The 26,101-nt window shown below is 49.6% G+C and overlaps 1 protein-coding gene across 1 annotated transcript; it reads right to left on the minus strand.

Moving 5' to 3' along the window:
• Positions 1 to 23,816, minus strand: Lbp (lipopolysaccharide binding protein). The gene is made up of 15 exons (XM_087911051.1): positions 23,570 to 23,816; positions 20,508 to 20,622; positions 19,458 to 19,583; positions 16,551 to 16,706; positions 15,911 to 15,974; positions 12,711 to 12,774; positions 11,977 to 12,068; positions 11,298 to 11,477; positions 9,665 to 9,724; positions 7,484 to 7,651; positions 6,122 to 6,189; positions 5,636 to 5,678; positions 4,399 to 4,462; positions 3,335 to 3,411; positions 1 to 398 (listed from the first exon to the last, which is right to left on the minus strand). The coding sequence occupies exons 1-15, from the start codon at positions 23,691 to 23,693 to the stop codon at positions 354 to 356; spliced, it is 1,446 nt and encodes a 481-aa protein (XP_087767177.1). The 5' UTR covers positions 23,694 to 23,816; the 3' UTR covers positions 1 to 353.
• Positions 23,817 to 26,101: the final 2,285 nt, after the last annotated feature.

Genomic DNA, 26,101 nt, shown 5'->3' on the forward strand with positions numbered 1-26,101 from the left:
TCAAGTCATCCTCTAAACATTTATTGAGGACCTACTACGTGCCAACACAGCCAGATATAAAGATTAGATGGTGACTTCAAAATCACAGGCTCTGCTCTTAACCACAGTGCCTGCTTTTAAAGCTATTCCAGGTCAGTGGTGCGGGGGTGGGGGGCCTTCCTGGAAGAGAGAGTCAAGTCCAGGTCAAGAGAGCGCATATGAGGAGGACTATGGGGATGGGGTCCACCAGAGCCAGAAACAGAAGCATCCTTTGTATTCTGGGACTCTCCAGAGTCCAAAATCTCCAGATGCTGCACATCTGGAATTGCAAATGGCAGGTCCAGCTGTGGTCTCCAGGGTCCATCTTCTTGTCCTTAGACTCTTAGGTACTGGACATTGGCACCCAAGTATAGGAAGCCCTAGGGGAAAAAAAAACAGGAAAGAGATTACTCTAAGCCAGACACTGTAGTGCACACCTGCATCCCTGCTCTCAGGAGACTGAGGCAGGAGGACGGATGATTTGAGGCCAGACCTTGTTAACAAAGTGAGAGGGAGGGAAGACAGAGAATATGAATCCTTTACTCCGGAGAGATGAAGCTGCTGTGAAGAGCGCAAGCTCCACTAGAAATAAGAGTCAGGTCAGTGTACACACTTCCAGCTTCAGGTCCCAGGCTCTCCACTGTAGCCTTTGCCAGCCCCTTCTCCCAGATGGCAGCTTCCTGGCAGGCCCTCATAAATGTCCTTTGTACCACCTAAATTTCCCCTCCTTGGCAAAGGACATGAGTTCGTGAGCTCCTGGGCTTCACTTTCTTGCTGTTCTTAAGTTTCCATCATCTGGATGGGGTGGGAACTCAGCCCTCAAGGCCAGCTTGGACTCTGTCCATAGTGATCCACCGTGGTCTTTGGTGGTCAAAAGCATAGTGGGTATTAGCTCCGCCCATGATCTTGGGCTGTCTGGCGGTCCTTGTCTGCCGACTTGGGGAAGAGGGGGCAATAAATCTGATGGTCTCTTCCCAGGTGCTTCTGTTCTTGGCCCCTGACTTTCACAAAAACTCAAGGAAGTTGGAGCTATACCCCGTGTACAGGGGAGAGAGTCAGGGGCCAGATGTGTGAATGGTCACCTAGCCTTGAGCAGCAGTCATATGGATGTTCACCACGGACCACAGCATCTCCAGTGGGGTCTGCACCCCTGCCAGCCCCGTTACCTTATCGTGGAGATGCTGCTTAGAGAGATAACTGAGGCTCGGGGCGCAGATGGGCCACAGAAATGCGCCGTCACAATAATCGTCAGGAGAGTGAGGAGCAGATGGATTTCTTGCTGTATTGATGGAGTCAGTCACCATCCTTGTGTCAAATGGGACTGTATCCAACTATCACTGGGCTGTAGAGGCTAGACAGGAGGAGGAGCAAGCCCAAGGAATGGTTTTTTGTTTTTGTTTTTTAAAGGAAAAGAAATGACGCTCGATTCTAGGAGGAAAGCTGTCAGATACGAGGTCTCTGCGGAGAACTGCAGTCACATCCTGATGGTAAGGCTGCCCCTCTGCAGTTAGGTTGTTCTCTGTTTCAGAAACCGAGGCGCCAGGGCAGCCTCCCAGCCGTGTGCACTAATGAAGGATCAGCATCATGTACTAACCCAAGATGTCTCCGTTATCTCTTGCACAGTGGTTTTGCCTCCCCCTTTTGTGAAGATCTTGGGAAGAAATACACTGAAAAGGAGATCTGGCCTACCATGGTTTTGGAAGGAGGAAGGTTTACCTTAGTCTATGAACGTCGCCCATCTCATATTTATATAAGTTTTCAAATCCACAAAGTAAGTTCCCCTGGTAGCTGGGCACCTTGGGGAAGCCCACTCTGGTCTCTTTGGAGTGTTTATCTAGCCTTTGAAATCATATTTACATTTATTTATTTGGTGTGTGTGTGTGATTAAGCACACGTCACACACACACACACACACACACACACACACACACACACATCCTCATGGTCTCATGGTGCACGCCTTGAGATCAGACAATAACTTGTGGGAATTGATTGGAGTCAACTGTCTCCTTCCACCATGTGAGTCCTGAGGATCCAACTCAGGTCATCACTTGAGGGCCAGTGCCTTCGCCCCCTGGCCCATCTCACCAGCCCTGGCTAAATAAACTGCTCCTCAAACTGTCTGTCTGTTGACTGAATCCAGACAGCTCAGAGCCTAGAACCCTTTAACAGTATGAGAGCTAATACTGCCCATGTCTGAAACAAACAAACAAAAATTAGAAAACCTTAGGGAAAGAGAAAACCAACAAATAAGACCCCAGGGTCCAGGAGACAGGTCCACCGGATTCCAGCCGTGCTTAGGGATGGTAATGCTCCTTCAGACAGTTAAAATAAGGTGTAAAGGCTATAGCGCTTGTTTAAAATAGGGTGCTTTAAGCTGCATTTGGGGTACAGCTCTTCCACTTAAGAATCAATGTGGGGACTGAGGCTGTGGCTCAGTGCTGGAGGGCTTCCCAGCATGTGTGAAGCCCAGGACAGCAGAAAATTAAACAAACCAACCTGGGCAATCATAAAATTTACCAACGATCTTTGGAACATGACCTGCTGGCAAGGCTGGGATTTCCAAAATGAGCCTTTTGGGGCCTCGGGCTGTGTTAAATACCTCCTGCCCAATAGTGACAACATCTGTATGTTTTATCATTAATTGTGTGTGCATATAATTAATATGCTTATTTTGTCTGGCACCTGGGAAGTGACTATAAGATTCATCATACATTATCATGTTTATTAGAGTTTTGAGGTCAACCATGGCCATCTGACTGAGAAAGACAGTGGTGGATCCCTGGAGAAGAACTGAGTTTGGCCCAATTCCCACCTGTCTAGACAACGGAAACTCAAGAACATCAAAAGAAAGTGAGGCCCAGGAGCTCTCGACTTTGTGTCCTTTGTCAAGGAGAGGAAATTTAGGTGGCACAAAGAACATTCATGAGGCCGCCAGGAAGCTGCAGTGGGCACATGCATCTGTGTGTGGGTTTGTGCATGTGAGCCCAGGTATCCAGCAGCCCAGAGGTGTCAGATCCCCTGGAGCTGGAATTACACTACAGAAGGCTGTGAGTCACCCACGATGGGGGCTGCAAACAGTCTAAGGTCCCCTGGAGGAGCAATGCTTGCTCTTGAGCACTGAGCCATCTCTCCTGTCCGCCAACCCCAACCTTGGCTTCCCAGCGTATTTTAACTCCAGAGGACACTTTGTCCTCATTAGTCTTCTCAGCTGCAGGACTGAGCTGGGCCCACTCTCTGAGTGGTGGCTTCCAGACCCGGTAGGTTGCCCAGCTGCCACCCCTCACGTCCCCAGAGCCCCACTGGACCCACTCACCTTGTGGATCTGGAGGTCAAGGTCGTGAAGTTTAATATTCCGTGGAAGAGGCAGGGGGAAGCCCTTGGCCAGCTCACCTGTGAGTTGACAACCCCATTGAAGAGATGTGTTGGTAACTGACAGCAACAGACAAATCTTTACCAAAGCTCAGCGCTCTACATAGGCCTGAGGCAGTGTGTTCCCATTCAGTGATGGCCTAAGACTGTGAGGTGGGTGTTACCACTATTCCCATTTTACAGATATGGAAACTGAGGCACAGAGTGGCCAAGTAACTTGCTTTGGGTTCTAAAACAAGAAAACTGCAGATTTAAACCCAGGATGTCTGGCAGGGCACCTAAGCCCCTAGACATGGCCTGACGGAGGAAGTGGCCCGGACAGGGTAACAGAAAGGTGTCATGGGCAGTGGCAGTTAGTTCTCGGGCTTCTGCCACCTGCTTCCTGTTGTAGCCTGATGAAACTGTACATCATGGATCTGCCCTTGGGCCTGACATCAGTGTATTTGGCTGTGGAGTGGGGCAGTTGCCTGGAAACGCACATTAAGGTGGTTGTCCTGTCTACTGTGACCCAAACCTGGTCTTTCTCCTGTCATCCCAGGAAGTATGGGCATTTCCAGAAGGCCCTCCTTCCCCATAAGGAGTTTGCTGTGCATCAAAGAACTGTCTCAGGAGCTGGAGAGATGGCTCAGAGGTTAAGAGCATTGCCTGCTCTTCCAAAGGTCCTGAGTTCAATTCCCAGCAACCACATGATGGCTCACAACCATCTGTAATGGGGTCTGGTGCCCTCTTCTGGCCTGCAGGCATACACACAGACAGAATATTGTATACATAATAAATAAATAAATAAATATTAAAAAAAGAACTGTCTCAGTCCCAAATCCCCACTGGAGCCTAGACAAACGGAAGATTGCCTTCAATATTCTATCTCACATAGGCCACTAAGGCTCAGTCAGGTGACTTCTCAGGGTCACCCAGCTCTCAGGAGACCCTGATTTCCAATCCAGGCCAAAGTCTCTCCCCAGAAGTGGCATCTACTCCAGACCTAGGAAGGCTGAGGGCCATTCTTACTGTTGGCATCAGGGTAGAGGGTGTTGAGAAGGTAGTAGTTGAGGAACGCCTGAAACAGGTTCACCTGGGGGAGGAGAGAAGAGGTGCACGGTGACCACACAGCCATTCTGTGCCCCACTAAACAGTTACGTGCAGTTTACTTAAGCCCACGTGGTGATGGTGAATGAAGCTCACTACAAATCTTTGCTCCTTTAATCCCAGCACTCGGGAGGCAGAGGTAGGCGGATCTCTGTGAGCTCAAGGCCAGCCTGGTCTACATAGTGAGTTCTAGGACAGCCAGGGATACATAGTGGGACCCTGTCTTGAAACAAAACAAAACCCACACCTAACCTTAATCTAATGAGAATTAGCTTAGGGATTTTTTTCTTCTACAGGAGACTCTGGGGTTGCTACCAATGGAAGCACCTGTCTCTGAATGAAGCCAAGACGGGTGAAATTAGACCTGAGGGATGGGCAGAGGCTGTTGATGAATAGACCTGAGCACCTGGGTCCAGTTCTACCTGAAATGCCCACCCTTAATTTGTGATGCTAGTTGTCATGTGTGTGTGTGTGTGTGTGTGTGTGTGCATGCAGGTGTGTGTGAATGTTTGAATAGATAAGTACACGTGTGTGTGCGTGCGTGTGTGTGTGGGGGGTGCGTGCAGGTGTGTGTGTGCGCAAACGTGCGTCTTTATGAAGGACAGAGGTCAGCCTCAGCTGTCATGTCTCAGGAGCTTTCCACCTTATTTTCTGAGCCTACTCTCTCACTGGTCCTGGGACTCACTGACTAGGCTGGCCAGCGGGCTCTAGGTGTAAAATACGGCGCTAATTCTAATACCAGGGATCCACCTGTTTCTCCCTAGCCCTGGGATTACCAGGCTTGGCTTTTTACTTGTGCACTGGGGAATTTGAACTCAGGTCCTTATACATGGCAAGCACTTTGCCAACTGAGTCATCTCTCAAGCCCTGCCTTTTATTTTTAGTTCTGTGACCCTATGAATCCCACCTCTTTGCTCGAGACAACCTGAGATGGATTTCTTTCCATTGCAGTTAAAATAATTCTGACCCACAGCCAATCTTATACTGGGACATAATTATTCATTGATCCTGTATTGCATTCTTGAGAGGTTTGACAGGGGCCTGGGCAGAGATCTGCTCTTCTATTCCCGGTCCTATTCTAGGTGCCATGGCAACCGCTTCAAAAACATCTCAACTAACTGGCGTCTTAATCACGTCATAACTCAGGACAGTAACTCACGTTGAATATGCCGACTTTGGACTCTATCAGTTTCACTTGGGCCCTGTAACAAAGCAGAATCACAGGGGTGGGCATCACGAGGGGGGCTAAGTGGGTCCCCAGAGAGGAGGAGGTGCAGGTGCCAGAGGGACAGGAGAAACAGACACAATGGTGTTGGGAAGACCAGTAGGGACTGGGGAAATGTCGAAGCACGGTCTTTAGCATTCCAGTACAATACAGCTGAGAGCTAAAATCCATAGACTAAGCAAGCAAGAGCAGTGAGTTAGTTATTCAGACATTTGAAATTTGTGGAGCAGTAAAGCAAAAGAATTAAGCCAACCAGAGTAAGTAATACTTATATTTCCTTCCCAAGTGGCAGGCCCTCAACATTGACAGGGGTGTCACATCCCACCCCGACCCCAATTACGGAGTCCAGATGGAGCCTGGCTAGACACCCACACACAGCTTTCCCCTGCTGTGATGCCATTCCCTGTTGAGGCTCCTTACTTCTCTGGATGCAGCATCCCGGTGACCTTGCTGTTGTTGAAGGTCAATGAGGCAAACACATTGGCGACCTGGTAGAGGCAGTAGAAAGGAACGAGCTTAGCCAGGTGGTGGTGGCACACACCTGTAATCCTAGCACTGGAGAGGCAGAGGTAGACAGATCTCTGTGAGTTCGAGGTCAGCTTGGTCTACAAGAGCTAATTTCAGGATAGGCGCCAAAGCTACAGAGAAACCCTGTCTCAAAAAACAAAAAACAAACAAACAAACACAAAAAGAAAGAAAGGAAGGAAGGAAGGGGGAGAGAGAGAGAGAGAGAGAGAGAGAGAGAGAGAGAGAGAAGCTTTACTGATGGTGGTTGCCATGCACAGGCCGAGGCGGACACCAGCAGCCTCCGAAGCTCACCCGCTGGGCTGCAGCCTCCCACGGCACTCAACGTGTTACTAAGTAAGGGACTGAACTTGGACGTGAACAGCTTTATTTGAAATTGCTGAGAATCACAGCAGTTAAACTTTGATTGGGGTACCAAGAGAAGACCTGGGATTCACATCCCTAGTTAGCTCTCAGAAGTCAGGGCCAGGTCCCCCAGGGCCCTGCTCAGCTCTGGCATTGATAGTGATGAATTCTACTTTATTTAAAAACAAGTTGATATCAGCAATAACACTCGGAAAGACGGGTATGCCCTCTGAGAGGAATTGCCCTTCAGGATTTTGGCCTTGTTGAGTTGAAGCCTGAGAGAAGACAGCAAATTCTTCATCCAGGGTACAGGGTCCCCTAAAGGACTCTGAAATCCATGAGCCAGAGGCCATCAAGAAACGAAAAACACTATTATTATTTAATTTAGAAGGAATCTGGTTCAGGGGAATGGTTATGTAGATGAAGGAACCTTAATAAGCCAAAAAAAAAAAAAAAGAGGAAGAAAGAAAGTGGGTGGGAGGGGGGCATGGGAGCATCAGAACTCAGTGAAAGTGGGAAACCAGATAGTATTCTGACAGTGCAGCTTTTGGCCAATAAAACTGGAAGTCAGAATGCAAGGGAGCTTGGGAAATGTAGTCTTCAGGGACTGGCTACACGGCAGAGGTAACAGGACAAAGATTCTCCCCACGACAGTCCTGACTCAGAGGGAGACATGCGCATTTAATAAACAGATCTCCAAATAACCACACAAATGCCTGGGCAATAAACACCATGGAGAGAGTTAACAGAGTGCCACAAATTTTTAAAAACTCAAATGGTCAGACAGATTGGTGAAAAGAGAAAGCCAGGAAGCCTTTCCCGGGGCTGTAATCCGTCGATTGAGACCTGAGGCAAGGGAGGAGAAAAGCACTTGTGAAGAGGAACAGCATTTGCAAAGACTCAGAGCCTTACCACATCAAGCCGGAAGACAGACTCCGGGGTGGAACCGGGCAGGAGCACAAAGCCTTCAATCTCCATCTGAGGGGCCAAGGATAGATTCCCAGGACTGACATTCAGGAGTGGGGTAGAGACCACTGCTCCACGGAGCTCCAAGTTCATGTTGGGGTACCTTCTGGTTATCTGGGGGTGGGATTTGAAGATCATGTCAGAAGAAGGAAATACATCTACAGAGTCTCGAGGGAAAACATAAAGGGGACACTTTGGGTCTGGTTTTACATTTCACAAAATGTGCGGTACCCTGTGCCTTCCTAACATCGATCTGCCCATGTAGACACCCCACCCCATCCTCCCTGGCCAGTAGGGAGAGGGGAGTACCGTAGCATTTGGACTAGCTTTCAAAAACTGGACCTAACCAGATCTCATCATTGCAAGGGGGCTCAGCATTTTATTGAATTATGGTGGCCATGGAATTTAATCTGGGACAAGACTGGGGAGGGCGGAGTTGGTGGAGGAACAAACTCCCATGAGCCTTTGGTTCTATAAGGGCAGATCCATCTATTACTGTCAGGGGAGTTTGGGAGCTGGAGGAGGTGGGGACACAGTAGGTGGCCGCTTTGCTAGGTGAGTATGGTGAAGACAAGAAGAAGGGGGGGGGGTAGTTGGAGCCAAGGGGTGCTGAAGCCAGGGTGTGACCAAGGATGCCACAGAGCTAGCTGGGACAAATCTGTGACTTTGTGGAGGGACAGGGCCTGACAATGTAGGTCTTGGACATTCAAGTCCTCGCTTAAATTTTAATTTGTTTTGAGATTTATTTGTTCAGTTTTATGTCTATGAGTGTTTTGCCTGCATGTATGTCTGCGTGCCACATGCAGGTCTGGTGGCCAGAGGTCAGAAGAGGGCATCGGATCCCCTGGAACTGGAGTTATGGAGATTGGGAACCACCGTGTGGCTGCTGGGCACTGAATAAGGTCTTCTGTAAGAGCAATGGCTCTTCTCCGCTGAGCCGTCTCTCCAAACCAAACTTTTCAATTCTTGGTCACATTTTGAATTCCTTTCTGCACAGTACCTAGCCTTATGCAGGGCACGATTGGAAAAGTTGAGAGAGGAGTCAATGGGAATGTGGGGGCCGAACTGAAGCAACATACAGAAAGGTCTGGGGGTGGCAGAACCACTGGGTTATTCACTGTGATGCCGGTGTCACCAAGGACTGCAAGCAAACCCATGTGTCCTTCTGTGGAGACTGTACCCACACAAGGGCAGGTTGCCTCACTGTGACCAAAAAGGGGGCGGAAGTTACTTAACTTCCAGTATGGAGGGTTTCCCACAGACAGGAAAGAGGGAGAGTGCAGACCAGGCCTTTTGTTTGTGCAAAAGAACCTGGGGGAACACACACTGCCTCCTGCAGAGATTATGAAAGAGGGGCTGTGGAGGGGGGCGGGGAGAGGGCTCAGTGGTTAAGAGCATATCTGGTTCTTGCAGAAGACCTGGGTCCAATTCTTCGTACCTGTATAGGGCCTCATGACCTCTGTGATCTGACACCCTCTTCTGGGATCTCACACTATTGGGAACCTGGGAACCTTTTCATGGGAAGTGGGTGCCAGGGGCCAGCAGGGGTCAGGAATCCTTGCCTCTAAAACCTTTTATATCTCTGGAATGGTGAGATATGAGAACTTCTTTTCCATTCAGAAAAATGTCGGTACTGGGTATAGTGGTGCACATCTGTAATTCCAAGCTCTTGAAAAGCTGAGGAGGGGGATCGTTAAGTTCAAAGCCAGCCTGGGCTGCATATGAAATCCCGTGTTAGAAAACTGTGGGCTGGGTTGTAACTCAGGGATAATGAGCTTTTGTAGCATATGTGTACCCCAGGTTGTAAGAACCCCTTAAAGCAAGCTGAACATGCCTGGATCCTGGTAAACCTTCTCTGGTTGCTAGGCAATATTAACAAAGTGCCCTTCCCACTATTCCCTTGGGCTCCTTAACACCAAAACCAGACGGGAAAACCTGAAGAAGGCTGAGTAAGGGAGCATAGGGCCATGCTACAAGGACTTTGAAGGGAGTCCTCAGGTCTGCAATTCCCAGGATATCCTCACTAGCTGCTGATTCTGTGTCAAGTGGAGAGGGCCACAGAGGTTCTAGAGAGAAACTTTGGCAAACAAACTGGTGGGCTCAAGTTGTGCGCAGAAGGGGCTTTACCTGGGGAGTGAAGGGGCGGAAAGACTTGGTGTTCAGCCGGATGTTGGAATCAGGTGGTAACTATAGGAAGAAGACACAGTGGAGGGGGGGGGGGGGGTTAGAGTGCTCATTAGACGAGAATTGTGGAGACAGACAAGTAAGTCGCGTCTCACGACTGTAACAAAATATTTGACCAAAGCGACTTGAAGAAGGCTCATTTTGGCTCACAGTTCAAGAGTACAGTCTATCACGGCAGGAGCTTGAGGCAACTGGACACCCTACACCCACAGTCAGGAATCAGAGATGGCCCTGACTCAGCTCACTCTCTCCTTTCCATTCAGCCTAGACCTCAGCCTACAGAATGATGCTGCCCACAGGTGACTGAGTCTACACTCTTGGTTAACCCAACCTGTATACTTCCTCACAGAAATGCCAGGGTTTTGTCATTGTTTCTTTGGTGATTCTAGGTCCTGTTAGATTGACAAGCAATATGAACTATGGTGTGTGTGTGCGAGTGTGTGCATGCATGCGCGCATGTGTGCGTGTGTGTGTGTGTGTGTGTGTGTATGTGTGTGTAGATTAGCTTCTCCCCATGGGTCCAGCTGCCTTGGCTACCATGAAGCCTCTGTATTATAGAGCACGTGAACCTCCTGAAGATGGGGCTATAGCTGTGATCCTGTGGGCATCATTCAGAGTTCTCAGCTGAGACCTGATTAAAGTTCTCAGATTCTGAGTGAGACTTTGGGCCAGGGTTTTCGACCTTGCCTTCAGGGACCCGTCACAAGAGGAGAAGCCACTACCAGGTCAAAGTCACCCATCTGTCATCAGATGGCCTTCCATCGTGGCCAGGGTGATCACTCTGTGTCCCTGCCACCTTGACATAGTTCACAGACCTGATTTTTTTAAAATAAAATGTGTAGCCCAGGCTGGCCTCGAACTCATGACCCTCCTGCCTCTGCCTCCTTTAGCAAATCCTACTGGCGTGCGCCACCACAACCGGCCATAGACCCCAGTTTTTAAGAGATGCTACAACAAACCACCCTTGAACCCTAGAAAACCTAAAAGAACTGGAGTGGGGTGGGGTTATAAGGTGTGATTTGCTGTGAAAGTCACTCTCATCTCTGCAAATCCCACCAGTGACAGTGACATCAATGTGTCTTAGGAAGATCTGTTTCTTCCTCCCACTCCAAATTAATAAATTAGGTAACCTGTTCATGTTGGCTGCAGGGAAGCTCCCAGACACATCTGTGATTTAAATAAATATTACATATCTAGTGTCTTCATAACTGTCATTTACTTTTTATTCGGTCTTTATTTCCTTTATCTGTAATGCGACTTTGCTTCATTCATTAAATTATTTTTAATAAGCCTGCAGGAGATCATGATAACAGAAAATATGAGTTAGAATAGACCTAGACTAGAAGGTCAAACAGAGACACATAAACAAGTCTTTGATAGTTATGAGGGAGAAAGAACATTGGCCTTGAGTTTCTTGGTGACCCAAGAAATAAAGAGAAATTATGCTAATATATTTTGCTAGTCTTGATATTTGCTTAGCTATAACTCACGATTTTTCTGGTGTAAGTACCAACAGAACGGAGGGAAGGATGAGCCACACTGTCCCTGGGGAGCACGGCAAAGCCCGCATTCTCACCATGTCATCTGTGATGGTGAAGTTCAGGTACCCAGCCTGGTGATAGACCCGACTGGCCATGTTGAAGGCATGATTGGAGATGGCAAAGTAGACCATTTGTTTACACTTGTTTTCAGGTAGGCTCATCATCGGAGTGGGGGAGGCAGGCGGGGACCGGTGATTCCGATTAAAGATTTCACCCTGGAGAGAGAAGTGGGGACAGTGGACTGTCTGAAGTCTTTCCCATGGCTAGCCATGGAGCTCAGGGCTTACCTGTGATGATTGATTGATGAATAGCACTGGCTGGAAACATTGTCCTAAACTACCCCTTTAATGAGGAAGTCCTTGGGCAAATTTGTATCTCTTATGGCACAAGGGCCCTAGGAACTTTGCTTTACGGAAACAGCAAGCTGTGTGCTGCCCAGCCCCTCTGCCCCACCTAGTTCTGATTACCCTCCCCCCCATCAGGGTGGGCAAGGTGCTGGAGAATTTGGGGAGAGCAAGTGGGAGTTTTGAAGCTGAGGGTGGTATAGAGACACTCTTGTGTGACTCCCACTTCTGGGAAGGCTACCGACCACTCCATAACTCTGGGCCCTGGGCGGAACAAGAACCCCCAAAATGAGGACAGACTTGAGATTAGGAAGTGGAGTGGGCTGATTGTCCCGTGTCCTGTCGCTAACTCCCATTCTTACACCCTCACCTTAAACATCACATCTAGCATCTGCGCCGTTGCACGGGGAGCCTCCACCAAACTGTAGTCAATGCTCAGGACATCATCGATCTCCGCCGTGACTGTAAGTTAGAGCAGGAAGAGGGTGAGGGGCAGCAGGGCCAGGTGGGGTCTGCAGCAGGTGAAGAGGGGGTGTGCCCTAACTGCTTCCCTAAATACCCTCCTTGTGGCCATTGCAAAAACAAACAAACAAACAAACAAACAAAACAGCAAATACTAGACATCTGTGTAGCTTGAGAAAGAATGACTCTTATAGGATTATATGTTTGAAAGCTTAGTCATCAGGGAGTGGCACTATTTGAGAGGATTGGAAGGATTAGGAGATGTGGCCATTTTGGAGGAAGTGTATCACTGTGGGTGAGTTTTGAGGTTTCAAAAACCCATGTCAGGCTCAGGTTCTCTCTCTCTGCCTCTGGGTCAAGATGTAGCTCTCAGGTGTCCCAGCACTTGCTGGTGAGCCACCATGCTCCCTGCCATGATGATAATGGACTACGCTTCTGAAACTGTAATCAAGCCCCAGTTAAATGCTTTATTTTATAGGCATGGCCTAGATCAAGGCTATCTTTCAGGAGAAAAGCTGAGGAGAAAAGGGGATTTAAAATCACTGCTTTCTACTCTTTTGTCTCTGTTTGATAGGATTCAAATCTGAACTTAAGAAAAATGAAGAGAAATAGAGTCCTGAGGGGTTATGTGGGTGCCCCTACCTGGCAGGGTTTGCAGATAAGGCTGCAAGTCAGAGGTCACGGACTTCTGGATCAGCTCACAAACCTGAGAGGAACAGAAGGGGAAGGTTCATGAGTCTCCACTTGTGCAAGCCTTTGGTGACATTGGCTCAGTAATCATCTACCTGCAAATATCTGTAAATGCTTAGCATGTACTAGGTGCCACCAGAACAGAAGTGATCCCCTATCTAAGTAGGCATAGAGGTCATACAGTGGTCCCGTACTGGCTGTCACTGGGCATGGCAGCTTTGGCCTCCCCTGTTCCCTGGGTACCCATAGGACACCCAGTGGTCGTGCGTATGAAACACTTACACACAATTTATTGCCACCAGTGGAGCCGTGAGCTTCTCAAGAGCAGGAAATATGTGTTTCAAACCAGTTTGCTGTCCTGGCTGCTGTAATCACTTGAGAGATTATTTATTATATAAGCCAACAAAATATGAGCAAGAAGAAATGTGTTCAAGAAAACCAGAGATAAATATTCTGAAAGACGAGGTGCTAACCATGTGGTTCCCTCTGGACAACAGAGAAGCCAGGAGGAGGAAAGGGGCCTAAAGATAGAGATGGGGGCTGGTGTGGTGGCTCAGTGCATGAAGAAACTTGTGAACAGTCCCAGCATCCTGAGTCTGATACCTAGGACCCACAGAGTGGAAAGAGAGCATATCTCTCAGATTGCCCTTTATCTTTTATATGCGCACCACGGCCCATGTGCCCCTCCCATAAATAATAAGTAAATAAGTAAATGTTGCCAACATGGGGATGGTCTGCGAGTGAACTCTTCATTTGCAGCTGGCTGAAGAAGTGGAGCTTGCAAAGTGCTGTGCCTGCCAGGAGCCCATCTCAAAGAACAGCTCCATGTCCTATGTCAACTCACAGTTACTTACATCTGAGCCCATGCATTGTTGCAGGAGGCTGCTTGTTTGTTCCTGGCAGCCCGGACTCAAAATAACCACTCAGAAACTATATTATTTAAATCACTGCTTGGCCAATCACTTAGCTAGATCTTTTTTTGTTTGTTTTTCAAGACAGGGTTTCTCTGTAGCTTTGAAACCTGTCCTAGAACTGGCTCTTAGAGACCAGGCTGGCCTTGAACTCACAGAGATCTGCCTGCATCTGTCTTCCGAGTGCTGGGATTAAAGGCATGTGGCTAGCTAACTGTTATATCTTTGGTTAACCCATTTCTATTAATCTGTGTATCGCCATGTGGCTGTGGCTTACCGGGTAAAGTTCTGGCATCTGGCATCTGTTTCCAGCAGGGCTATAAGGTTTCTCCTTAACTTCATCGATTCTATATATATATATCTCTTCCAGCCTGACTTTATTCTTTTAAGCCATTGGCTGTAAGCAGCTTCTTTATTCGTTAACCAATAAAAGCAATACATATACAGGACTTCCCACACCTATGTATAAGTATTTTCTTTGTTTATATGTGCACAGGAGAGTGGAAACTTTAAACAGCATGCCTTTGCTCTCTTCTGTAGGTGTTGTATGTTGTGTGCATGCGCGCACACATATATGCATGTGTGTACTTGTGTGCAGATGCACTTACCCATGCATGCAGATAAGCCGGAGGCCAGCTTTGGGTCTCTCTCTCTCTCTCTCTCTCTCTCTCTCTCTCTCTCTCTTTCTCTTTCTCTTCCCCCACCTTAGGTTTTGAACCTTGACTGATCTCTCTCTGAACCTGGAGCTCACTATTATCTAACCTAGATGGCCAACAAGCCCCTGGGACCTGCCTGTCTGTGACCCCATAGCTCTCGGTTACAGATGTACCACACTGCTGGCTTTTACATGGGGCTGGACATCTAAACTTGTGCAATAAGCACTTTCTCCACTGAGCCATCTCTGCCCGCCCCTCCCTCCATTTTGACAGATTCTTGCTATGTACCCCAGGCTTGAGATCCTCTTGCCTCAGCATTGAGTCCTGGGATTGAAGGTGTGTGCCACCATACCCAGCTATGGCTCTGATTTGTGAGTTCCCACTGATTGCAACGTATCCATCCACATCTTCAATGAAAGAGAGAGACATGGAAACTTTGCCTCAGTGCCTGGGTACCCTATTCTTTCAGAGACATGAGTGGTTGTGGAGGGGAAACATGAGGTCCTCTGTCCCAGATATCTGGGAGGGTCTTTTGGAGGTATAGCAGCATGGTGGCTAAGGGTGCTGCAAGGAGGAGGAAGCCCCTGCTTTGGGTTCAAGTCCTGATCAGTATCTGCTGGCCCTTTGACCTCTGTATCTCTGAGTTCTGGCTGCTTGCTCACAGGACCCAAGGCCAACCACATCCTAGGTGTTTGGGGGTTCAGGGCAACAAGACAAGAGTATTTTTTCTTAGCTTCACTAGTTCAGAAAGTGTACTCTACCCTGAGCAGGGAAGAGTGTGTCCTGTAGCAGCCAGAGACAGGAGCTTGCGGGGAAGAGATGTCTGAAAACTTATAGACAGCAGGGGCCAAGCTAGATCTCCAACTCCCCCGAGATACTCCTAAGGCTTTGGCATATGGGGCCCCAGGACTGGGAAAATCCCCATCCTGGTCTAGCACCACTTAGTTTTCTACACCCCTCTGAGCCTCCCCAGTCTCTCTTTCAAAGTCTGAGGTTCAATCCCAGTTTGCTGTTGATGTTTATAACCCCAGGAAGGTCTTGAGCTTGAGGCTAGCCTGGGCTATGTAGTCAGACCCTGTCTCATAACATTGAAAAGAAAAAATTGGGACAAGATTATGCAAAAGAACCTTAGATCATTCATTGTTTCTTGCCAAAGCACAGGATCATAAAACAGCAGCTGTTCTTTATACGTAAGAATAGTGTACTCTGTACTAATTATATTAATTGAGCAAAACAATAATTATACCCCTGTATTTTGTGATAATTAGCGTGATGTATATTGCTATAAGACATATTGCTAATCATCATCAGGAGCAGCAGCAGGAAGTGTAAGTCACTTTGGTAAGGTGTCATGGCGGAGGCTGACATGCTTATCAAGTTCACCTAGATCCCAGGACCACACAGCGTGTGGGTGGGTATGTTCCTGAAGTTCCTGCTTCAACCATGGGGAGGGACACAAAACTGACTCTGTGTGTGTGTGTATGTGTGTGTGTGTGTGTGTGTGTGTGTGTGTAATAGGCCCACTCAGCCTGTCCAGAGACAGCGGCCTATGAGGAGATCCACCCGGCCCCTTGGCTTTAATTACCTTGTTCTCCAATACTTTTCGGAGCTTGGACTCGATCTGGTTGTGGAAGATATTCAGCAGCCACCTGGGCAGGGGACACAGTACACAGTCAGCTGTTGGCCACGGGGTACAGGGACAGTGAGGATGGAGAAAGCCAGGCTCTGCCACCTGGAGATGGAGAGGTGGCTCAGCAATTAAGAGCGCATACTGTTTCTTCAGAGGACCTAAGGTTGGTTCTCAGCACCCACATCAGGTGGCTTACAATCAGGGTGCCAGAGCCCTGCCATGGCCAGTACGGCTGGTTCAGTCTCCTATCATAGCTGATAAGATCAGGGGATTTGGGCTTGGAACTAGAATCTGATTTTCTAGCAGGGGCAACAGAGACTGGGAGGCAAAATGACTTGACCATAAACTTGAACTTTGGCCAAAGCTACATGATTCTCCAACTACCCAAAGCTTCCTCCCCTGACAAGATTCCCTAAGTCTGTTGACTTGTGGGAATGGCACCTCACCGTTCTTGCCTGGGCCTGTCCCTGTGTTCCAGCAGGGTCCCCAAGGGATAGTCTCTACCGTCAGTGGGGCGCTAAGCATTTCACCCAGATCTGGACACTTACCAGAGCCCAGCGAGGACCATACCCAGGGGGTCCCCGTGGTGACTCACCCCACTTTTCCTGATAAGTCCACGTCCACGTCATAGATGCGGCTGGTGCACCTGGAGGCAGTGACCGTGGGCCGCCCCGAGGGATCGCTGCCCAGCAGGAGGTTCACTGAGATGGCGATACCATTGACGTTCAGGTCAAAGGAGCCCTGCAGTTTCCTGGAGGCCAGAGGGACAGTTATTCATTGTGGCTAGGATCTGCCGCCACTGGGGCGGAAAGAGGAACTTGGATTCTTACTCAAAAGGAGCAGACATCAGGAAGGATTTACAAGTTAATCAGAAGTAAGAAAAAAAAAAGATTTAATCACAAATAAAAGAGCTGGTAGAGCTGGTCGAATGCCAGGGGTCAAACAAACCCCATATATACACAGTGTGAGCCAGTGGGGTTGGGAGGCATTGCCTCCTTAACATATGAGCACGGGGAGAGCGGGGGCTCATTTCTTAGTCCACACAATGAACAAGGTAGCAAGGAAGGGAGAAAGCAATGAAAAGAAACCCAAGCTCTGCCAAGCGCTGAGCACAGGAAAAGTTACGGAAAATGAACCTACGACAATGCCGGTTCCCACCACAAAGCTGAGACTTTTGAAGATGAAGGCGAATAGGCACTGCAGGTGCCGTGGCCCACAGGGGACACGAGAGCACTTTCTGGAACCACCCGGCACAGCTGTCCGAGTTCCAGAACACACAATCAGGCCAGATACCCGACTCCCAACTCTCTCTGTAATGTGTGTGGGGAGTGGCTCACTGAAGCATCATGAGGAGTAGAGAAAACAAAAACAACCCACAAAGAAGTACCTTCAGGAAACAGCCTGAGGGGACCTGGGGAGACCACAGCAGTTAAACATGTCTACTGCTCCTGCAGAGGACCCAGAGGGCCGTCAAGGATCTGTCAGCCCAGGTCCAGTATGATGTAATGCCTATGGCCACCACGGGTGAGCATGTCCCCCCTCACTCACCTACCCCCATACACATGATACAGAAGAAAACCAACCTTAAAAAAACAAACCTGCCTGGGTGCCTGGGCGCTGGTGGTGCACACCTTTAATCCTAGCACACAGGAGGCAGAGGCAGGCGGATCTCTGTGAGTTCAAGGCCAGCCTGGTCTACAGAGGGAGTTCCAGGATAGCTAAGGCTGTTATACAGAGAAACTCTAAAAACGACAGAGAAAGCGGCAAGAACATCTTCCTAAGATTTACTTCTATTTATGTGTCCGTGTCTGCATCAGTGTGTGTTTAGGTGGCCATGGAGGCCAGAAGAAGGCATCAAGTCCCCTAGAGCTGGAGTTACAGGCGGTTGGGAGCTGCCTCGCGTGAAACTAGGAACAGAACTCAGGTCCCCTGCAGGAGCAGCCAGTGCTCTTAACTGCTGAGCTCTCTCTCCAGTCCCCCAAATAAGTGGAATAATGGGTGTTGCCATTTCAGCGTGTAAGCTTCAGTGGCCTGTGGAAGAATCAGGAAGATTTGTGCGCCCCTTCCCCCTCCCCCAGTTACACCAAAGCTGTAAATTTGGCCATCTAGCACTTCTAGTGGGGCTCAGTTTATACCAGACACTTTGTAAAAACACATTGCTGAGCTGGAGAGACGGCTCAGGGGCCAGAGCGCCCGACTGCTCGGCCCGAGGACCCGAATTTGATTCCCAGCCCAGCACCACATGTAGTTCCATGACCATCAGTCAGCGCCGCCCGGTGGCCTGCAGAACGACCCACACACAACCTCCCACCATCCACCGTAGATCCGCGTAGAGTAGTAGACAAAAAGACAAAAACAAAAACAAAACAAAACAAAAAAAATCTAAAAAAAACCACATTGCTGGAAGCTCCCACCCTAGGTCTTGGGAGTAGATGTGACCAGGCCACCAAGCTGAGACTGGTCCTGGGCTTAATTGTGCCCCCAAATGCACAGGTTAAAGCCCAACCCCCAGTAGCCCTTGGTGGTGACACCACACGGAGACAGCCCTGTCGATGTGATTAACAGAGGCAGGGAGGGCGCCTCGTCATAGGACAGTGGCTCTCAACCTTCCTAATGCTCTGACCCTTTCATTGCTCTTCACGTTGTGGCGACCCCCCCCAACCGTAAATTATTTTTGTTGCTACTTCATGACTGTAATTTTGCTACCATTATGAACTGGAATGATAACATCTGTGTTTTTCAATGGCCTTAGGCGACTTCTATGAAAGGTCATTCAGTCCCCAAAGGGTGGCAGCCCACAGGTTGAGAGCCACTGACACAGGAGCTTAGAATGTAGGGAAGCAGACCTCAGTGCTGTCCGGAGTCCACAAGGGAATGTGGCAAGCACATGCCATCTGCAAGCTGAGGAGAGAGATCCCTGGGGAAGCCAGGCCTGCTCCTCCTTGACCTGCTCACCTCTAGAACCCTTACATCACCCACGTGTGTTTTGTGGGGCTGCCCCATTCAGGGGCTGGAATGCTGGTGACCCCAAATAGCTCTTGATGCTGGGCAGTAGAAGGAGTGAGCAGGCTGAGCTGGGGACTTTCTGGGCATCTCTCAAAGTCTCCAGCATCCTATTCCATGAGCTCCATCTGTCTCTAAGCTTACTCCTCTCATTCTGTGCCTCCCTCTGAGGGAAGGGACATTTGGAAGGTCATTTCCCAAGAACAGCCTTAGCTCATGGGAGGTCCTGGCTTTGGGGTCCAGATCTGTGGGAAACAAACCAGGAACAGGCCGTATGATCTCGATCTCATTTAGTCCACTCCAAATCCTCGGGAAGCAGCCCTGTTCCTTTAAAAGACGTGGAAGAGAGAGAAAGAGAGAGAGAGACAGACAGACAGACAGACAGACAGACAGACTCGGGACACCTGTCTGTCCATCGTGTGGTCTTTTGATGACCCAGGAAGAAGAACTGAAGGCTGAGAGAGACCACAGGCCCAAGGGCAGGTGGGACTTAACTTACACGATCTTGCGTGCCTTCCACTTGCCTCGGAGCCTGATGGAAGAGTCAGAGATGGCAAGACTCAGGCCATGGTCTGGGAGCGGCTTCAGGGAGGAGCCACGCAGCTCACAGTTCTGCACCTCCAGGCTGCAGGGAGACAGGAGGATGGCATCAGGCTGGTTTCGGGACACGACTGACCCAGGAACCATGCTTCCTCCTTTTCAGCCTTGCTTGGCAGAGCACAGGGCAGGCTTGGGACACCTCCTGATGTCACTGGGGCCCCTGCAGCAGGCTGGGTGGATACACTCTGAGGAACTGGCATGCTTTCAGAAACACAGGATTGGGCCCTATGAACTTTAGTGGCCACTGACAGTTTCCAGGGGTGGGTAGATACGTTCTGTCTGATGGCAGATCCTTCCTCCAACCCTGGCCTCCTCATGCCCAGTAAGGGGGCCAGATTTAAGAAAGCCTGAGATAGCCCTTAGAGAAGACTGGAAGGGGCCAGGGCTGTCCATGGGAAACAATAGGTCAATTCCTTTTGGGGTGGAGATGCTGGGGGAGCTTGGTACACAGCAAGCGCTTAATAAATGTACACTAACAAAAAGAATAGCAGAAGAGAGCAGTAAGTACAGAGGGCGTTCACAGGCTACAGGCCCGACTGCCCTCTTTCTGCTGTCCACCCTCCATGCCTCTTTAAATAAACACGAGCCCCTTACATCCAGTAAAGCCTTGAAGACTCAGCTTGGGTGCCCCCTCCTCTGAGAAGCCCTCCCTGACTGTCCCACCCACAAAAGGCGACATTAGTGCGCAGGATACTACTTCATTTTAAGTTCTAAGCCTATCTTGCAGTGACTGGATCCTGAGCTCGCCCTCTAAGGAAGAGAGAGCAGCAGCAGCTCCATCATACAGATGAGGAAACTGAGGCTCAGGCCACACACTCAGGAGGTATTAATACTGCTGCATGTTGAATGCAGGTACCCAGCTCACTCCAACAAACCCCCTCTGAACCTCCACTGCCTGCACCAAGAGGCTCCCAGGACCACTCCTGGCCTCTGGCCCCTCCCCAGTCACCTGTGAAACTCATAATGCCCATGGCCCACATGTTTGATCTTGAAGTCCCCGGTGAAGTCGGGCAGCGTGATCTTCTGCAGTTCTGTCTGCAGCACCAACAGCCCCTCCTTGGCCGCTGCAGACAAGGAAAAGATGGGGTCAGCCCGGCCACCCTGCCTCCTCTCTTCTGCTCTCGTTTCTTCGGTGGCTCCCACCTTCCCTGACTCGAGAGGCCGGTGTCCTTGCTGACGGTAATCACGGCACAGGCTGCCCAGCCCACCTGTGCCAGAGAGTCAGAAGAGCGCCTGCAGAGCCTGGAGTCACAGGCTGGTGCCCACACATAAGGGGATGGAGAGGCCCTTACCAACCACATGACCAGGGAAGGAGTGCTGCCGGCCTGGGGTGTGCAAACACTGGTGTAGGTACACAAGTTCCCCACTTTTCCCGAGACGCCATGCAGGGCTGTTCTGCTTCCTGGTTCCACTGCATCAGCTTGAGGGTGTGGCATAGAACTGCCCTCTCCTGTTATGTTAATATCACCTATGGCCCAAGGGTGTAGCTCAGAGAGAACTCTTCTGTCATGGTAATTCCACCTGCAAGCAAGGTTCTCGCCCGCAGGCAAGGTTCCTGGGTCAGCTTTTCTCTGAGCCTGAGCACGCCCACCTGGCTTCCTCTTTTCTCTGTTCAGCTGCTCTCCCACCTTGGGTGCGGCCCCCTGACTTTTCTCTTTCCTTGATCCTGATGGGGGGCTGGTGTCCTTTTGCCCCACAGTATATATACCCGACTTATGCTTAATAAAGCTGCCATTTGCCACTTGCTCCTTGGCAGATGAGCCGGTCTCTTTGTGTGTGTGTCGTCTGTTCAAACCCCTAGGACATGCGTCCGTTCTCGTGGGCTCGAGTCAGGAAAAGCGCGCGCCTGTTTCGAGGTTCGGGTGTCCACAGAAAAGTGCGGAAGCTTACACACTGGAGGATTTCAGGGCTAGAATCCTGGACATAACCGAGTGGCTTTGAATAAGTCCCCAGGCTCAACTTTCTCTATCGGTCAAACGATGACAACAATGGTACCCTCGTCATGGGTGAGATGGGGCCCGGCCTCTCACACCAGTGGCGGCCTAGACCGAGCAGGTGCTCAGAGCTTGTGGCTAGCATAGACAGTGGGTGCTCTGTAAATTCCCAGAACAGCAAAGGGGGATTAACATTACTAAAAGTGTCGAAAGGACAAAACACCCAAACTCAGGGCACGGGCACACACACATGGCACCTGGTACCAACCTCAGAGCACTGGGCACACACACAGCACCAACCTCAGAGTGCTGGGCACACACATGGTACCAACCTCAGAGCGCTGGGCATACACACGGCACCAACCTCAGAGCACTGGGCACACACACGGCACCAACCTCAGAGCACTGGGCACACACACAGCACCAACCTCAGAGCGCTGGGCACACACATGGCACATGGCACTGATCTCAGAGCTCTGGACACACACATGTCACCCAACCTCAGAGCTCTGGGTACACACATGGTACATATCATCAGTCTCAGAGCATGGAGACACACATGGCACACGTGCCCAGGAAGGGCAGAAGACAAATGCACCCGACTTAGGGTTTCCAAACAAATGCCGTTAGTGGTCCTACTAACTGCAGGACCCAAGCGTCTGCCCCAGTCGGGCTGCGCACACAGGTCTCTATAGGCTTCCCTTTCACTGCCTGCAATGCACCCTCTTCTCTAGAGTGTATACAGCAGAAGCCCTCTGACGGACTGCCACCCTTTGTCCCTGGCTAGTTCTTACTGTCTTTTCTATTTTACTTCCTCCTGAATGCCCTCCCTGATTTTACCCTGCCGTTGCCTGTCTGAGATCCCAGCATCCATACCCAACTGAGGGATGTTGTGATCTCTTCAGAAGACGAGGCAGTCGAGGATCTCCAGATGTGGCATGTCGTGGCTGTGCAAGCCCCCCTGGACACAATAATTCTGTGGCATTATTTCAGTAGCTTATCAAATACTTTTTTTTCCCAAGTTTTTTTTTTAAGATCTATTTATTTATTATGTATTCAGTGTTCTGCCTGCATGTATCCCTGCAGGCGTGAACAGGCTCATTACAGATGGTTGTGAGCACATGTGGTTGTTGGGAATTGAACTCAGGACCTTTGGAAGAGCAAACAAAGCTCTTAACCACTGAGCCATCTCTCCAGCCCCTTTCCCTAGGTTTTAAAGTGGGGACCAGCCCGTTGGCTCAGGACTATAACCCAGGCTACTTTGGGAGGCTGAGGCAGGAAAATTGTAACATGTTCAAGTCCTGTTTGAACTGTAGAGTGAGTTCAAAGCCAGCCTGGGTAACTTAGTTGCTATTCAAAATTCTAAACTGAAAAAGAGAATGTGTAGTCGTTGGCTGTAGATCAGTGGTTAAGTACCTGCCTAGCATGTGCAAGGCCCTGGGTTCGATCCCCAGTACTGCAATAAATAAATGAAAAACAAAACCAAAACAAAGCAAACAAAAAATCCAAAAAAACCAAAAACAAAAACAAAAAACGGGAGCAACACGAGTACAGGCGCAGGAGTCGTGCTTGTCTTGAAGGCACCAAGCATGACGTTTTAAAGTTTGGTAAGCCGCGTACCACCACCTCCCAGATCCCAGGGTGGAACATCCCATTCCCCAGAAGGCCTCCCTTAGTCCTTCCCAGTTTCTAACTGCCTCCAGGAATGACGTGAGGATTTTTTAGGCCACGTTTCAAACTCCACCAGGACTCTTCCTGAAGGAACCATCCCAGGCCCCTGCGTGGGGTTGTTTATCAAGCTCTCCGCTGACATCTGCCACCGCTACCTGCTTTTCTCTCAATTACCTCCTGCTTCAGCTGCGGGGACCCAAACCTGCCTCCCCGTTCGGGTGCAGAAGTCAGATCATACAGGTCGTGGACTGAGGTAACACAACTAGGGAGTGACCTGGCCAGAATCGCAGCTATGGTCACATGACCCATGTAGCAGGCTCCCTACCAGAGGTGCACGTCCTCCCTGTCTTGGCTGTGCCTGGTGTCGGCGGAGTCTCCTAGGCCAGCCTGCAGTGCGGCTTCTTACCGTACTCCAGGCCCTTGTCGGTGATCCGGGCCACCAGGGCGGGGTTGGCACCTCGAGTCCCGGGCGTGGAAAGGAGCAGTAGCCCCAGAAGTGTAGAGAGCAGAGACCCAGTCCCAGCCTCCATCCTGGACCCTGGGTGAGTGGGGACTGTGTCAATGTGGGCTGGCTCTGGAGCTCTTAAAGTAGCTGAGGCCCAGGGTTGGGGGTGGTTCTTGAGGGAGGCGGGCTCCTGCAAGCGGGAAAGGGAGCCCTGTGGACTGGAACCTGCTTGCGACACCACTGGGGTCATTGCTGTTGCCACTGCTCAGGTTAGGAGGGTTGGCCCGGCCCCAAGGATTAAGCCCCGCCCACCGAGGGAACCCCGCACTCTTCCTTGCCTTGGCCAATCTCTTGACCTCTCTGCTAGGGCGGCCTGGAGTCACAGACAGGAAACTATGCTCACCCAGGGTCCCAAGCCAGCCCTGGAAAGCTGGAAGAGATAATAGGTGTGGCTCCATCTGGACTCTCCCTTTTCTCAGCTCTGTTTAAATAACCACTTCTCCTCCCAGTCTTGGCCGTGGCATAATTGTCTGGACGGCAACTTGACAAGTCTTCAAATGTTAGTTTCCAGGACCAAGCCAAGCCAAACACCACCCAAAAGCTCTCAAAACAACCTTGTGCCCCATGAGCCCAGCAATCTTCCTTCTGGAACTTGCTGTGCATAACTCAGACAGTGTGCAAATGTGTCAGCGGCTGCACTGTGTGGCCCAGGTAAGGTGTCAGGGAAGAGCGACTGGTCATGCTGCGTGCTTCTCTCAAGCAAGATTGTAATGGCACGGCTCCTCGAAGTGCTGGACCTGGCAGCAGCATCCTTACAGGATCGTATGTCCTCCCTATTTCCTGGTATTCTTCAAAATTCTTCCTTTTGTTTGTTTCTTTGATTTTGGAGATGGGGGCTGCCTATGTAGCCCAGGTTGGTCTTGAACTCTTGATCCTCTTCAAGTCCTTTCCACTTCGCTAGTGCCAGCATTCAAAACCCCAAGAGGTGGTAGCTTATAAGATAGATTTTAACTGCTAAACACACTCAGATTTATAGAGTAGAAAGCATCAGGGATCTTCACCCAACATCAGAGCATCAGGGACCCCTCACATGACATCAGAGCATCAGGGACCCCTCACACGACATCAGAGCATCAGGGACCCCTCACATGACATCAGAACATCGGGGACCCTTACAGGATGTCAGAGCAGGCAGTGCCTGCCTTCTTCAGTCTTTCATTCTGAATATAAACTAGCACAAACCCCTGAACTTCCTGGAAGGCTAACAGAGAAGTTCTAAGTATGTAAAGAGAATGGAGCAGGACCGTGGCTCCATGGTACAGTACTAACCCAGCATGCACAAAACCCTGTGGGTGTGTGGATATGCCCACTATGAGGAGCTAGCCCCATGAAGCCAAGGCTGCAATGTTCCACAGCCAGAGGATCTCGGAAAATAAGAAAGATTCACACCCAGGTGTTGTGGAATATTATTTTAGCTAGGCAAACGTGTGTTACATTTGTTTATGCTACAAAATATTACTTTAACGTGCAAAGGTGTGTTATATTTGTTTATGATGCATTTGTTTAATTATGCAAAGGTCTGCTGCATTTGTTTCACCTTGCCCTGAATGGCTAATAGCTAGACAGGAAAAGGATAGGTGGGGCTAGAAGGCTAAGAGAATAAATAGGAAAGGAACGAGAAGGAAGAGGAAGAGAACAAGGAAGAAAGACAGGGACATGCCTGGGGCAAGAGGCTAGGCAGCCACCCATCAGCCCGACATGAGAAACAGTGAAATTGAGATATAAGAAGGAAAGAAAAATAAAATGTCCCAAGACAAAAGGTAAATAAAGAGAAACCGGTTAATTTAAGTTAAAAGAGCTAGCCAGAAATGAGCCTAAGATAGGCCAAGCATTCATAACTAATAAGAAGTCTCTGTGTCATGATTTGGGAGCTAGTTGGTAGGTGGTCCAAAGGAAGGAGCTTGGTATATCCAGGGCCGTGAAGACCCCGAGAAGCAGGTAGCCTTCCTGACTACAGCCTAGTCTTTTCATCCCTATGAAGCCCCCTTGGCTACTGAGTTCTGCGTTTTGGAGCGTTGAGAGTGAGCTCTCTGAACCATTCAGGTTGCGGGCTTTTAAATAAACCCGGTTTCCCACCCACCAATTCTCATCTCCCAAGGAACGGCTTCCAGGAGAGGAGTGGCCCGCCTCTGGGTCTGGTTTGGTGACAGAGCTACAGAAATAAATGGAAAGTGTCATTCCAATGATACTATATTGTAAGGTTCTAGGCCTTACAATAATCAAGATTAAAATTATCAAGGAATTATGAAGGTTAGTTGGGTAGGATTGTGGGTGTTTGGGGCTCAAGATAGAACTCCAAGGTAGAGTGCTCACTCAGCACACACATGATATTTACCCATATTTTCCTGGGTATTGGTATATATGATTAAAGTAAAGATAATAAAATTTCACAGCAGGAAGCAAAATTTGCAGCAGGGATGGTCCTGTGTGTTT

Source organism: Myodes glareolus, chromosome 10, assembly GCF_982192425.1.
Source record: "Myodes glareolus chromosome 10, mMyoGla1.1, whole genome shotgun sequence".
NCBI lineage: Eukaryota > Metazoa > Chordata > Mammalia > Rodentia > Cricetidae > Myodes > Myodes glareolus.

Bases quoted from the DNA above. Each gene is read 5' to 3' on its own strand.
- Lbp (XM_087911051.1), bottom strand. From the start codon at position 23,693: ATGGAGGCTGGGACTGGGTCTCTGCTCTCTACACTTCTGGGGCTACTG. The intron at 11,478-11,976 runs GTGAGGGTGTAA...TTCTCTCTCCAG, and splicing joins TGCTAGATGTGATGTTTAAG to GGTGAAATCTTTAATCGGAA. The intron at 5,679-6,121 runs GTAAGGAGCCTC...GCTTTGTTACAG, and splicing joins GGGATGCTGCATCCAGAGAA to GGCCCAAGTGAAACTGATAG.